The 16,336-nt window shown below is 39.0% G+C and overlaps 1 protein-coding gene and 1 long non-coding RNA gene across 2 annotated transcripts; both read right to left on the reverse strand.

The window, feature by feature from the left end:
* Positions 1-1,513: 1,513 nt before the first annotated feature.
* LOC132119031 (opioid growth factor receptor-like) lies at positions 1,514-15,869 on the reverse strand. The gene is made up of 8 exons (XM_059528773.1): positions 15,791-15,869; positions 15,066-15,140; positions 14,725-14,778; positions 14,413-14,467; positions 14,223-14,301; positions 14,046-14,112; positions 2,186-2,334; positions 1,514-2,098 (listed from the first exon to the last, which is right to left on the reverse strand). Exons 2-8 carry the CDS (start codon positions 15,090-15,092, stop codon positions 1,807-1,809), a joined length of 723 nt encoding a protein of 240 aa, XP_059384756.1. The 5' UTR covers positions 15,093-15,140; positions 15,791-15,869; the 3' UTR covers positions 1,514-1,806.
* LOC132119032 (uncharacterized) lies at positions 3,077-4,766 on the reverse strand. The gene is made up of 3 exons (XR_009426104.1): positions 4,474-4,766; positions 3,705-3,776; positions 3,077-3,325 (listed from the first exon to the last, which is right to left on the reverse strand). It is a non-coding gene; the product is annotated as an uncharacterized LOC132119032 (long non-coding RNA).
* Positions 15,870-16,336: the final 467 nt, after the last annotated feature.

The following is a 16,336-nucleotide window of genomic DNA, read 5'->3' on the forward strand; positions in this document are numbered from 1 at the left end:
GACTTTAACTGCATCCGTAATACACTAAAGCTATTTTAGGGTTAAAGACTGAGACGTTTAGATGTTTATTATCAAATTTAGACTGGTAATCAATGATTTTAAATGATCCACCTACAGCAAAGACACAATTTGGTGAAAAAATAGGGAGTGAAACCTAAGAACGTGCTGTTCTGTTCGACCATCTAACTTTCTCTCAGTTTATACAGCACAGATTCCTAACTGTCATCATGTGACAGTCTATTACACATTTCTTTCTGATTACCACTCCTATAGAGGAAATCATAAAAAATAAATGAAAATAGTCATAATCATAAAAATAAAAAAGTGTTGCAAGACACATTAGTGTATGACCAGAACAAATCTGAAAGGCTCTGAAAGCCTGAAAGCCAAATCTAAGGATGAAACAACCATGAAAGGTCCACTGACACTTTATAAATAATCTTACTGAACTTATAAACTTTTTTTGAACATTTGGGAAACATGTCAAAAGATTCCACAAAAGTGAAGTATCACACATCATATACTTATATACTAGTCATAGACATATACTAGTGTCCTGAGAAGCAGATAAAGCTTTTTCTGCAATAAGAACAACAGTTTAGTTCAGCTAATATGTGAGAAAAGCCACTTTAGCTCCATAATGTCATTTAGATAATGCTGTCTCTTATAGAAACCATACAGTCAAATTCCTTCCTCTGCTCCATGCTTACACGTAATCTGAATTTAGAATGTGTCTGTTTCAAGACATTTAAAGGGCTGTTTTATTGTTACATTCACATTACATTCACCTTTATGTATAAACTCTGTTTAATAAAACAGCAGGTGTCAGTCTTGGTGCACTTTGATCATTTCGGAATAAATGAGAAAAGAAAACTAAACTCCTCATGTTAACAACTTTTAACAGCTCATAGTAAAAACACCTCCCAGATACTTTAACACAAATTAAGTCTTTATGAAGTCAAAGATCAGCTGAAGATCCGCAATCACAAGTCATAAAACAGTAAATTGTTTGCTTCTGAAAATGAAAGAAAACAACAACTGTAGACCTTGAGTCAATGCCATTGCCTTGTCTTCTGTCATTGTTCAAATAAGTAAAAATGAAGTCTGTAGGTAAAATAAAAACACCTTTACAGGTATTTTGCCAAATTGTGAACAAAATAGCAGAAATCAGCACTTCTCTCTTTTACTAAATGTTTTTGCTAGATCTTTTGACATACAAAAGACTAGGAAATGGTGATTGTAACCTGTTTATTCCCACTGGACCACAAGGATACCGCTATTCAAAAGTTAAATATATTTGTGCAAGTATGTTTCTGATTTATTAAAAATAAGGAACATACATTTTTAAAAAAATTAAATCATACATACATACATTTTTTTTTAAATGATTTTGAACATTTACTGGTGCTAATTTTCATATAGTGCAGCCTTGATTCATCAACAGAAACGTTCATATCATTTCAAGTAGTAAACATGTATATCTTCTTTATCCATTAAGAATCTGACACTTAACTTGAGCCATGAAAGATATTCCAATATTTTTCTGTAAAACAATAAAATAATTTAGAGTAGAGGAACAAATGCTAAAACCTCTATTATCAGGAGCACCACAAAGACATGCTTGGTGATGTAGCTGCTGTCATATTAACATCACCATCATCAATATCATCTTTTCATCTCACTTTCCTATGCTTTTATTGTTTCACATTTACATTTATGCATTTGGCAGACATTTTTACCCAAAGCAACCTAAATTATTTTGTCCCAATCCCTTTGCTGCTTATTACATGTAGCATGACTGAATTTTTAACTTTTGCTGCTATGTACCTCACCTGACAGAATCTTCTTGGGACCCCAGACAAACTGTTCTTGGGGCTTGAAATGCTTAAATGCAAATCTAACCAGCTCTTGTCTCTCTGTGTTGTCCAAAACAGCAAACATAAAGTAATCTAGAACACTTTGTTTTAGGCTTTGAAGGTGTCCCACTACAAGAGTTTCATGGAGGAAGAACTTGACCAGTGGGGCCTGGTAGTGCTTCAATCCTAGAGTCCCCAAACACTTCAGGATGCGTGTGATGCGAAGGTTGTTATGAGAATATCTGCAAAATCACAAAAAAACTCTAACCACTGAAAATGCCTAAAAGTACATGAATTTCAACAAAAAGGAAAAACATGACAACACAAACCTGTTCAGGTTCCTAAAGCGATCCTTCCAGTTAGGAGCCCGTTCCACCTCTCCTGTTGATTCATCGACTAAACGTACACCGTAGAAATCCAACATGAGCTTATATGATTTCACCAATTTACACTTTGCTTGTTTATCTTTACGGAAAAGCTAAAAAAAAAAAACAGAGCAGAGCAGAGCAGATGAATTTAAACTTTCTTCTGAACTGAGACTGATGTTTCTTCCAAAATATGATCAGTCCTGTCAGACAAATACTTCATAAGAAAGGTTAACCCATAAAATTAATATTCTGTAATAATTTATCACCCTCATGTCAAGTCAAAAATGTACAGAACTAACCCATAATCGACTGGATTTATCTAGTAGTTTTTAAAGAGACATGATTGCTTTATATGAACAAATATAATTTAGGCTTTAATTCACATATAAACATTGATCGAGCACATATTCTACATATAACCAAATCATTTAGAAACAATAAGAGGGTGATTAAATGAAATTTGTATAAAAAAAAAATATATGTTTTAAACTGACCTTTATTTCCTTTTTTGTGAGCTCATGTGCTTTTAGGTTTCTTCCTATTTCTTGTAATGGAAACAGCCTGAAAGATTTGAAATGGTTAGTTGAATTATGGCATTTTAATTGAATTAAAATGGATTTAACGACAGCTCATGGATTTTACAACAGGCTCTCACCAATGAATGTAGGTCAAAACTAATTCCAGCCTCTCATATTCACCCCACCACTGCTGGTGGAATTCATCAATGTATACATCTGCACAAACAAAGGTAATATGTTAAGAACATGCTTTCTGAGAATGTAACCTGTATAGGATATGTAAAAAATGAATAGTGTGATTTAACGAGCACAATGCCATACCGTCAGGTGAAGATTTTATCCTACCATGGTAAAATTCCAGGTTATAGAAGCGGCCCTTGTGAACAAATAAAAATACTTTACAACCCAATTCCCAATCCTCTTCTCCAAATCAAGACTACATAGTGGGCTGTGAAACCAAATAGTTTTGTGTAAATGATACACAAAACATACTGTAAAGATATGTTAGAGGTGGCAAATTCTGAGGAGATGGATTACTTACTTGACGTGGTTCATCATTATTTTCATTATCGTCATCGTAGTTCTAAACAAAACAAATACAATAAAAAAATATATAATGTAAGACAAGTTATCAAGTTTTGAAAAATTAGAAGACAGTAGGTTTTCACAATATTTAGAAATTTACTTTTGGATTTAGATTCTCAACTAAATTTTTTTCTCATACAATATGCCAATGGATGAATGTGATTTGACATGTTTATTTTAAATAGAGGAGCGGGGTAAGATGTGCCAAACCCAGTGGGTAAGCAGCAGCCACATCCTTGTTTTTTCTTAAAGTTTTTTTTATTACCCTGGCTGTATACTTTATATGCTAATTTAAGAGTTAGGGGACCAGATACCTTCATTAAAAATGCGGCACAGCTTTACCCAACTCTTCCTTGTTTGAAGGTAAATAAACCTACAATGTAACTATGTCGAAAGTCTTGCATCTCCTTTGCAGCATTCATGTTCCTGCAACTTCTCCTGTGTAACACCTGTAAACATACACAGAAATCCCAAATGATACTGCTGTTTATAAAATTCTTTCATAGATATTTGAAGAAATAGAAAGTGGAAAGAATGGGAATTATTATAAAACAGTGTTTCTAAAAACAGGTAGGGTTTATTAAACAACAACAACAACAACAATATTAATTATAGTCTTCAATCAAAAAAGGTAGATGAGGACAGTGTAGATCATGTGGTATCTGTTATAAACAGTGTTGGGAAGGTTACTTTGGAAATGTTTTAGGTTACAGATTGCAAGTTACCCTATTTAAAATGTAATAAGTAGTGTAAATATTTAAATTGCTTCATTAAACTAATGTATCTAATTATAATTGAGTACTTTTTGATTACTTCTAAATTTCTATTAAATGTTTTCATTATTTTCAAATAGTTAAACCAGGCAGGGTTAACTTTACAGAAGTGCTCAACACTGATTACCGTGAAACTTAAAAAAATCCTTCATCACTTGAATTAAGATTATAACAATTTAATGTGTCCCATTTTGTGTCAAACTCCTGAAACATTGGTGTCTCATAATTTTAGAGCAGTCAATGCAAGAAATGCAAAGTTGCATAACTGATGTGTGTGCACAATTATGAGCTGTTTTAGGATTAATTAAAACAAAAGTCTACAAGACTCTACAAGGAAATAAAAATCAATTATAGCACTGAAATCCAAGCATACCTTCTTTCTGGGTGTTTTATTTTCGTATTCGTCTTCCCATGTGGAGTCCAACTCGCACTCATCTTCTGACTCCATGTCAAGTATATTATTAGGGACCGTACACTGCAAACGCTAGGGCCTGATTCACGAAAATCTTTAACTAAATCTTTCACGAAAAGGAAGAATTTAAGACATTTCTTAAGAAAAATTACAAGAAGTTTGTAAGTGCTATTCCTATTAAAGTTCTGAAATATTTTCACAGGAACTTCACTCTTATTTTTCTCAAGAAGAAGAAAATGACAGGCGTTGCCGTTATCTGGTTGTAGGGCGGTTCTTGCTGAATATGATCAGCTTTGCACTGCCTGAAGTTAACTGCAGGTTTTATTTTGTGAACCCGGCCAAGGTCGGATATAGGCTATATATCGGCTATATAAAAATGTCAATCAGACACAAGAATGTAGACTCTACATGCATGAATTGCTCAACCACTCCCACTGTCAAGAGAAAATGCTGAAGGTCATGGTGAAACGAAAGTATTTCTAGTAAAGTACAACAAGTATAACAAATTCCAGTTTATTCAAGGGTTGCCATGTCTTGCAATAATATTCCGGCTTCGTCAAAACATAGGTTAAATAGGATTAAAGACCTATACGAAACTGACAAATATTTTAGTTTTTTTTGAAGGATCAAACTTAGATAATATCTTTATTATCTTTAAACTTTTTTTTCATTTGAAACAGACAGATATAATAAAATAATATATATATATATATATATATATATATATATATATATATATATATATATATATATATATATATAGTAAATATAACATTGTAATATAGTAAAATATACTTAATATTATAGTTAAAAATATTCAGGCTTGGTGGTCCATTCTTGATTTTAATATAGCCTACTGGGTTAAAGGGTTAGTTCGGAACACAGTTTAATATATCTTAGATTAAGTCCGAGAGCTTTCTGACCCTCCATTGAAAATGTATGTACGGTATACTGTCCATGTCCAGAAAGGTAATAAAAACATCTTCAAATTAGTCCATGTGACATCAGAGGGTTAGTTAGAATTCGTTGAAGCATCGAAAATACATTTTGGTCCGAAAATGTAAAAAAAATTATGACTTTATTCAGCATTGTCTTCTCTTCCGGGTCAGTTGTGAGTGCTTTCACGATGCTGCTGACGTACGACACTGCTGACGTGTTTTCTGGTGCGCCCAATTACAAAGATAACACGGCAGCAGCGTCACTGAAGTATTGTGAACGGAGGTCTTACAGGTTTGGAACAACATGAGGGTGAGTCATTAATGACATAATTTTCATTTTTGGGTGAACTAACCCTTTAAGGTAAAACAAAATAGGTGACTTTCAATTGTACAGAGTATAGAATACATAATTTACAAAAGTTTACACAATTTAAGGAGATTTTATAAAGACAATTTACATCTATGTAATGCGGTTGTCTGTGTGTTTATTTATACAACTGTTTTTTTTCTGGCCATTTCTTCTGAAATTTGCAGCTGGCTCTGATGTCACTAATAGTGGCTAAACATGAGATATAATTTGTTTTGAGTAAATCCAAAAGGCAGTGTTTGGTCTCATTAATCTATTATTTGTTCAAGAGCAAATAGTTTTGGCTGAGGGCAAAGTCTCATAATGTTTCATTTTATATAGCCTAACTTTAATGCTGTTTATCAGAGCGCTGCCTTTGTACTCTGCCATGTCCCAAATGGCACCCTAAACCCTCGCGGTCTTCCTCTGAGTCCACACTTTCATGATGTAATGCCGCTTTAACTGTCAGGTAGAAATCTGCTGCGGAGCTCACCCCAGTGTGGACTCGGCAGAAGTGCGGATTGACGGATAACGGACACAAAGGGGGTGCTCGCGAGCACCCTTCTGAAATCTTAAATGACAAATGGGACACCCTATTGTAAGTCCATAAGACCGCAAGTGCACATTAAGTGTTCCATTTGGGACAGGGTCTATCGTGAAGCCCATACGAAAGTGACTTAAACTGTAATTCATCGACTGGCCACTTGAGGCTGACTGCAAAAGGGATTAAATCCCATAGACTCCCCATGTTAAAATGGCCAACTTTACAGCAGAATATATATATATAATGCACTGTATATAAATGTTTTACAGCCTGTTTCAAAAAAAGATTTTGGTCTATATAGCTCTTTTTGTCCTTCATGACAACTGTGAGGTGGGTGATTTTTTCTGTGTAATCAAGGGCGTGGCCACTTGAGTGCCAGGTGGATTGCCGCTGCTGTCACCGCCGTCGAGCTAGGTGGGCATGGTTTCAGCAACCAGCTCCCGCCTTTTTCTAAAAGTGTTTAAAAGTTGAGTGGAACGCAGCCCTCCTCGTGGTACAATTAGAGAATTGAGATGTCCTACAAGATGGCTGAGCTCGATCGGTTTCCGGTTTGTAGGATGGAGGATGGAGGAAAGACTTTTATACTGAAAGAAACTGCAACAGGGTTGTAAACAAAGAAGGTTTTTTTTTCTTTTGGCAACACCTTGTAAGATGCAGCCAACAAATGCAGTTAGCAGCGCTGTCATCATATATCACCATTAACAGATGAAAGGACAGTATGACAAAGATATTGCTTTCCTTAGCAGGCATTCAAATGTTTTATTGTGAATATGAGACTGAGCTGAAGAATGATCATGATGTATCAGATGCAGGTAATCACACTAACTCTGTACATCTCTTTCTCATAATATTTGACTCTACAAAATACAGTGAGCTTTTAATACAATAAGCTTTCAAAGAAACAATTCAACGTTCCTTCGTAACAAGTTCTCGTAACAAAGTGACGTTTTCGAATTAGTAACAGAAGCTTGGGCTCAACTGTTAAACTCCCAAACTGAGATTTGAATCCATGGCAGAAGGAAATAGTTACACACAAAAGAGTGTTAAAAACTCTCTGTTCTTGTCTTTTACTTTTTTATTTGCACACTTGTGCAGTCAAACTGTTGTATAAACGCAATATTACACTCGTAGCTGAGCGATATGGCTGTATATCAGTATATATATATATATATATATATATATATATATATGTGTGTGTATAGAAGACTCTCAACCTTCCCACTGCCAACAGAAAATTAAAGCTGAAGATCACTGTGAACCTTTTCTGAAGAGTGAAGAATTTCTATTAGGCTCTACAGCTCAGCAAAAATGACACACGATGACTCCAGGGTTGCCATATCTTGTCTTAATGGTGGCACAAAATTACAGCAGCAGGCCTAGTCTGTATTGGCATACATTGTTTTGCTATTTACAGGATCCAGACTTTCATAATTATCTCAGTAACAATATTCTAAAAATAAACTTTGAAACAGTATGTTTAGTAGTGATTTTTTAAAGCAGCTTTAATATTAATTTGATATCCATTATATGTTCAGTATGGTTTATAACAGGCCCAATTCATTTTATTTATTAGAATTATATCAGTGGGAAGACATTTATTTGCTTCAACAGTAGAAACCTAGTACTAAACCAAAATAGCGCAGTTTTTACATATTTCAACAGAATCACCTACTGTATTGCATTAATACAAAGCATACAAATCGTCTCAGGTTACGAATGTAACCATGGTTCCCTGAGAGGGAACGAGACACTGCGTCCTCTGAGGGGACACTATGGGGAACACCTCGTCGGGACCCGTGTCTAAAGCATACTTTTCAAAAACGCCAACGTGTTGGCCGGCGACAGCCTCTGACGTCACTACCAGCGCGACTATAAATACGCGCCCGTAGGACCCGTCACTTATCTTCTTCGTGAAGCTTGCGTCCGAAGCATGGCAGGGAGCTAGGGGACGCAGTGTCTCGTTCCCTCTCAGGGAACCATGGTTACATTCGTAACCTGAGACGTTCCCTGTCAAGGGAACTTCGAACTGCGTCCTCTGAGGGGACACTATGGGGAACAGTATACCCACACCGCCATGCTGAGGGGAGTGCAGGCCAGAATCATGGCAAACACTAAGTACCAACTCTACCATTTCACTGGGACTCGCCCCTGGGACGGTTCGACGGCTGTCTATGACATTATCCCTTATGGCCAAAGACCTAAGCTACATACCCAACTTACCTGTAGGGCCTTGGCCCGGGGTAGAGCTGAAGGCTTGGAATCACAAAAGATTCCTTTAAAGGGATACGGCTAAGAACCTAGCACTTTCTTCTATCAAAGTCTTGCCTGTCACACAGAGGCTACTGCTAGCTTTCGCAAAAAAATTGCCGAAAGAGCTGTCCAAACAGTACTCTAGTAGCAACGCCCTGTTCTATATAGGTATCAGAGGATACCTGGGTGGAGTGGCGCCCAAGATGAACGGGGCTTTAACCGACTCAAGAAAGGGCACGAAGCAGCCGCGCGAAGCCCTCACCATATAGGATTTTTAGAAAGAACGCAGAGTACTAGCGTGCGAACTTACCACAGTGTGGATTTCAGAAAGTGTGCAAAGACTTTACGTGCACACTTACCATAACATGGATTTACAAATACTGTTCTAAGGAGGGGCTCTCGTGGCACTCTGATAGAGCAGCTCATAGATGGAATGGCCCGGGAGCAGAGCAATTGGAGGAAGGAATGTACAGATGAAGCCTCGGCCACGTCTGTACCATGGCGTCCAGCCCCAATGGAGCTGGATGAGTCAGAGGAAGCCAGAGGGGATAGTGCGATGCTCTCTCGAGCCGCAAAATCGATCCACCAAAGTCTGGCCAACCTCTCCAACTCAACTTCAACACCTTGGTGCGAAGGCGCCATTCCCCGAGCCTCAGCCCCTGCCTCAGCAGGATGTCTGCTCTCACAGTGCGTCTCAAAAACAGTATGTAGTACTGGAGCGCTCTGTTGAAAAAACAGAGAATTCAGTCTCCTATGAGAGGAGGACTCCGAGCTGGGAGTAGCACGCTCATAGGCGACCTTTTTCCTTTGGAAAAGGGGGGCGCTGCTAAACTACCACTATATGTAGGAGTTCACCTACAGAGAGGCCTACTACCTGTTACCAGATAACCACCTTAAGTGGAAACTGAAAGTAATCTGGAACTCAACTCCAGGGAGGCCTGGTGAGGCCTACTACCTGACAACCACAAAACATGGGATCTCGCTTACAGAGAGGCCTAGAGGGGCCTACTACCTGAAAAACCATGCTATTTAGTGTGGGAGCTCAGCTTCAGAGAGGCCTGGTGAAGTCTACTACCTGATAACCACAATTTGTGGGAGTTCACCTACAGAGAGGCCTAGAGAGGCCTACTACCTGTTACCAGATAACCACCTTAAGTGGAAACTGAAAGTAATTTGGAACTCAACTCCAGGGAGGCCTGGTGAGGCCTACTAGCTGATAACCACAGTACGTCCACACAACCCCTCATGTTGAGGGAAGCGATGCTTGGGGTGTATAACAAATACACACTGGTTGAATGAATCTTAAGAAAGGGAATGAAGCAGAGCGCGTAACCCCTACCGTACAGGATTTCAGAAAGTGCGCAAAATCTTGCTTGCACACTTACCACTTACGTGGATTTCAGAAAGTGCGCAGAGTCTTGCGTGCACACTTACCACTTACTTGGATTTCAGACAGTGCGCAAAGTGTTCACGTGCACACTGACCACCATGTGGTTTTGAGAAAGTACACAGGCATAGAGCGTGTACAGAAAAGTTTCTAAGCATCGCAGAGGCGCTGGATCGCACGGGAGAGGCAGGCTCCAACCCTCAAGCGAGGGGAGCATCACCTGAGGCAGTACATACAGAAGACTTCCATAACTACCACCTCCCCGGATGCGCCAAGCGGCCAGGCAGCCCCTCAGGGTGACCTGGCCGGACATCCATGAAATTCCCTGCAGTGCTGTGCCAGTTCCGCCTGCTGAAAGCCTGTGATCTTGGTCACCTAATAACAGAGCACGAGGCCGGAACTGAGCACTGTAAAGGAAACTCACAGAGTTTGTTAGTAGACATATAACCACCAGCAACATAACACCCATAAGCAGATAAAGAAAGGGTTACATACTCACCCACCCTCCTGTACTGGAGTCCCGCTTACGGGGCGCCCCCTTTTGGTCCGGACCGTCAGTAAGGTGGTTACTATGAATATAGGACCAACCAGAAACATCATAGGTCCAGGATAGGAGACTGTTATGTGAGAAACTTTCCACCTAACCTCGATCAGGTGGAGAGCTGGTGGCTACAGGGGGAATTAGCCAGGGGAGAATAAGAACAGAAGTTAAAAACATCCAAAGGAACTGAGTAACTCCTAGGTATCGCTCCGATCCGGACAAGGACACTGCCTCGTCTGAATCACATCCCTCACACCCTGCTTACCTCTTCGTGACCCGCGATTCCTCTTGCCCCTGCCCTTAGGCGGGGGAGGAGCGTGAGCCGCGACACTAGCCTTCTGCGCCCGTCTTCGATCCTCAGATCGAGATGGGCCAGGACCCCTTTGTTGTTCGGGCTCAGACCTGGACCTTCGTGGAATGAAGGATTTAAAGGCAGCTGAGCGCGCCCTTGCCTCCCTGAACTTTTCGACAACCATCTCGACGGAGGTACCGAAAAGCTCAGAAGGCGAGACCGGAGCATCGAGAAGAAACCCCCTTTCTTCCCTCCCTATGTCTGCCAGGTTCACCCACAGATGTCTCTCCGTTACTACCATGGCCACCATAGACCTACCCATGGCGGAGGCGGCTTGCTTGGTAGCCCGGAGAAAGAGGTCTGTGGTGCGGCGCAGCTCGACTACCTGGTCAGCTGAAAGGCCCTCACCTGTATCCAGGTCCTTCAGCAGGTCAGCCTGGTAAGCCTGAAGCACTGCCATTGTATGCAGCGAAGCCACAGCCTGACCTGCTGCTGCGTATGATTTACCATTTAAGCGGGATGTATCCTGGAGGGGCTTAGATGGCAAAGAGGGAGATTTAAGAGAGGATGTTTCCCCCACAGAGAGATAGCTAGCCAGCGTCTCTTCTACAGGGGGCATCCTCTCATAGCCGTTTTCGTGCATGCCCTCGATATTAGCATAACTCGTATGCTGAAACCGATGGATGCGAGAGGAAAACGGCCTCTTCCATTCCTTTTCGACTTCCGCATGTAAGTCAGGCAAGAATTGAAGGCTCACCTGGGCTGGAGGGCTATGGTCAGACAAATAACGCTCATCGAGGCGACCTCGCGACGTTACCTTTCTGGCACGCTTCCATGGCAAGTGTAATTTTGCCGTGACGCGATCCATAACCTCTAACAGCTCCCCATACGCAGGGCAGGAGGATTGAGAAGGCTCAGTCTCAGCTTCTTCGCCACTCTCAGAATTCTCCTGCTCTTTCTGGGTAGAACCCAGCAGAGCACTAACTTCAGTATCAGAAAGGGTTAATGACAACGCATCTTCCTCCTGAAGTTCACTCTCGTTTGCCGCCGGAGAGTGTGAAAGGAAAAATCCCTCTCTACACTCCTCAGCGAGATCCACCTGTGATCCCCACGAACTCATTCTCTTCCGTGCCTCGGCAACGGTGGGACCTGAGCCACGGGGACCAGATGGCTGTCCCTCTTTCCTCGAAAAGAGAGACAAACGAAAGCGGAGCTTTTTCACAGAAAAATGCTCGCAGATTGCCCCCTCAAGGACATCGCACGCGTGCTCTTCGCCCAAACAAGAGACGCAAAGACTGTGTGTGTCATCAGGTGTCAAATAACGCTGACATGGATGCACACACTGTTTAAACGCCTTGCTAGTGGATGCCATGATAACAATGATAGATCGCTCTTACCGTTTTGGTCATTTCTCAGATGCACGCTTCAAACAAAACAGTCAATGAAGACGAAGAAGAAAAGTGACAGGTCCTACGGGCACGTATTTATAGTCGCGCTGGTAGTGACGTCAGAGGCTATTGCCGGCCAACACGTTGGTGTTTTTCAAAGTATGCTTCAGAAACGGGTCACGACGAGGTGTTCCCCATAGTGTCCCCTCAGAGGACGCAGTTCAAAGTTCCCTTGACAGGGAAGTAATTTTATAGTACAGGTTCTAATCACAAGTTATCAATCAGCTAAATTATGCAATTTATTATTTAATTTATAAAAGCTCATACTTTACCGTAAGGCATAACATTTCCAATATTTGCAATTTCCAGTGTTCTCAGTAAAATAATTAATCAGAGTAGATAAAATAATATAACTCACAAATCTAAAGTTTGCTGGTGCTAATTTTCTTAGTGCAACATCATCACAATTTCATTACTTCATTTCCTGTCAAGCAGTCAGGTTTTATTCAAAGTCATTTTGTCAGTCAAGATATTACATTGACTTAATTTATCAGTATAATACAAAGTACAAAACCAAAGTATTATTACATTTACTACAAGGCATACAAATTAATGATTCTATTTGTTTTCTTTTTGTCAACCTGAGAAACATAAAAAAAAATCTTTAAAAATGACAGTGAAGTCATAAAGGACATTATAATATATTTTCTATAATTTAACTTAGAAGAAAAAACAGAGAAACTCATGAGACTAACATTTACAGTGCTTGTTAGCTTTCCTATTACAACATTGTTTCATTACTTTCCCTCATTTCTGTGTCAGACGTCAGACATGAAGCCTCTTCTTTAAATTGCTGAAGGCCGCTGTCATTATCACTGACCCCAGACAAATCAGGCATCTGACATAAAGACACTTCAGTTTGGTGAGGACCACTGTCATCATTATCACCATGAGACATGTTTGCTGGTGTTATATAATTATTTTCTGACATGCACTGACTGTTTTCATTTGCCCCTTGATCACTATTTGTTTCTGTCGGTTTGTTCAGAGTAACTGCCTCATACTTATTCAGCCTTTTCAGCTGATCTTCTACAGTGCTCCTCTGTTTATTCTCTATAGGCTGGGCCACATTTTCCTTTTTGCAGTTAACCACTCGACCTGACAGAATTTTCTTGGGACCCGAGACAAAATGTTTTTGGGGCTTAAAATGCTCAAAAGCAAATTTAACCAGCTCTTGTCTCTCTGACTTGTCCAATACGGCAAACATAAAGTAATCTAGTACACTTTGTTTCACATTTGAAAGGTGTCCCACCACAAGAGTTTCATGGAGGAAGAACTTGACCAGTGGGGCCTGGTAGTGCTTCAATCCTAGAGTCCCCAAACACTTCAGGATGCGTGTGATGCGAAGGTTGTTATGTGTGTGTCTGCAAAAATAAATAAAACAATTAAAAAAAAAATCAAGAACAAAAAAAAAAGCTCTGACCCACTGGAAAAGCCTAAAAGTATTGAAACAACATCAACTGAAATGCAGTAAAAAAAAAAAACAAAAAAAAAAAAACATGACAACACAAACCTGTTCAGGTTCCTAAAGCGATCCTTCCAGTTAGGAGCCCGTTCCACCTCTCCTGTTGATTCATCGACTAAACGTACACCGTAGAAATCCAACATGAGCTTATATGATTTCACCAATGTACTCTTTACTTGTTTATCTTTACGGAAAAGCTGAAAAAAAAATTAAGTTTAAAAAAAGCAGATTAAGTTTCAGCTATATCTATTTCTCAATATGCTTTAACCAGCTTCTCGTAAATAAAGTTGAAAAAACATCTAAGTGCATGTTTTAAACTGACCTTTATTTCCTTTTTTGTGAGCACATGTGCTCTACAATTCACTCCTGGCTCTTGTATTGGAAACAACCTGCAAAGTTTTAAAATGGTTAGCTGAATGATGGCCATTCAAACACTTACAACATACATATTAAAACGGTGTTAACTAGAAACCATGGATTAAGTTGAACATGATCTAACCATTGAATGTAGGAGTGTACATCTTCCAGCCTGTCATATTCACCCCACCACTGCTGGTGAAATTCATCAATGTGAACATCTACATACACAAAGGTAATATGTTAAAGCACTTCCTTGAATGACAGTTCTAACAGGTAAATGAAATCCCTAAATAGTGTGATTTAACTATGAAATGAGTGCAATGCCATACCGTCAGGTGAAGATTTGATTTGACCATGGTAGAATGCTAGGTTACAGAAGTGACCCTTGAAAACAACAACAAACAAAATAATAACAATATAATTGTTATATATTATAATTGTATATTATTGTTTTAAACAATAACAGTATAAAACAATAATAAAACTTATATTATAAAATATTTCCTCTAAATCAAGACTAGCCTACTTAGTGAGCTATATGAAATGAGATTTGTGTATGATACTGCAAGCATAGTGTACACTGACAAGTGGTTTATTATGAGTGTAATGGTACAAACTTACTTTATTATTAGATTACTTACTTTATCTTTTTCATCATCATCATTGTCATCACTGATATCATTACCATCCAAGTCCTAAAGTTAGAAACAAACACAATCTGTAAGACTACAGCAGGGTTTACAATATTTTGGCATTTCCTTTTGTATTTTTTAGATACTCGTTTATGTATTTTTAATATGTTTCGATGGAGTAATGTGAGTTTGGCATGTTAATTTGACAAAGGAGAGTGGGGTAAGCCATGTCAATGGGTAAGCTGCTTTACCCCATTAGTATAAGAAACTACACACTTTTTGACACGCCCAATCCTAGCCTTGGCCAATGAAAGCTGCGATGGATTCCAGACTGGCAGCGCGAGACTTACCTGACAACTACGTCGAAAGTTTTCCATGTCCCTTGCAGCATAAATGTTTTTACTACGACTCCATCCGTGAAACACCTGTAAACACACACGGAAATCTTAAATGAGACTGTTGTTTGTAAAATAGTTTCATATTCATGGAAATAGAAAGCGGGAAGAATAATAAACTGCATAATAACGTATAGCATACCGTACCAACTAAACAAGATAAAGTGAATAATCGTTTACAGATCGAGAGGAAATAAATAAAGCATTGTAGTCCAAACATACATTAGTTCTGGCCGTTTTATTTTCGTCTTTATGCTCCCATCTAGAGCCATACTCATCTGACTCCCTCAGAAGATAAAAACGTGTCAAAGTAACGTTAGCCAAATTACGAAAAAACCTTAGAGCACAGAAGAAACCCCTTATAACCTTTCTAAAACACATCAAGCGAGTATATCTAATTGAGCCGGGAGAACGACGCATGCTCAAACCCTTCCTATGTCAAGAGAAAATGAAAGCTGAATCTCATGGAGAACTGAAAGCACTTCTTGTGGGGAAAAAAGGGACTCAAATTGACGTGACTCAAGGGTTGCCAGGTCTTTTTTAAAAGTCCATCAAAAGTTTAAATCCAAAAAGTGCGTATGGCCATACAGGGCTGATGGCTTTTGATGCTTTCTGAGAGTGCGAGAGTTTTTAGTTTTAGTATCTCGAGTGCTGGACCTTTACCATTTTAGCACACTCACTTTTGGTTTTGGGGTCTTTGTTTTGTCCTGGTTGATGAGTGCTGTGGTGCGGGATATGGTGTATGAGTCTTTTAGCCTACTGAGACTGGACAGAAATGAAACTGAACAATTTATAAAACTGAAGCAAAACTCTGGAATACTTTCAGGGCTTCAAGCTAAATATTTGAAAATTTGAGATTAAATACATTAGTTTCTGGGCAAATCTTTCAAGTTAATAATGAGGTACAACCTAAACATAATTACAAGTCTCAGAGAAGGCTGTTTAATAATAATAATAATAATAAATATTTATTCAATGACTAAATTTATTAAAAAAAACTGTAGTGTTTCATTTAGAGCTCACTTTATGAGCACCTGACAATATCATGTTTATAGTGGCCCCTACTGGCCCTTAATGGATATAACAGTTGGGTTTGTAATATTAATTTTGTATTAATAGTTTTAGGAAATGTGTCTAAGAATTAAAGATAATTAGTCAAACAGAAATGTGTATTTACTATGGGGGGAAAGTACGGTAGTGATTTTATTATTATAATTTTATTATTT

This window comes from Carassius carassius, chromosome 38 (genome assembly GCF_963082965.1).
Source record: "Carassius carassius chromosome 38, fCarCar2.1, whole genome shotgun sequence".
Lineage (NCBI taxonomy): Eukaryota > Metazoa > Chordata > Actinopteri > Cypriniformes > Cyprinidae > Carassius > Carassius carassius.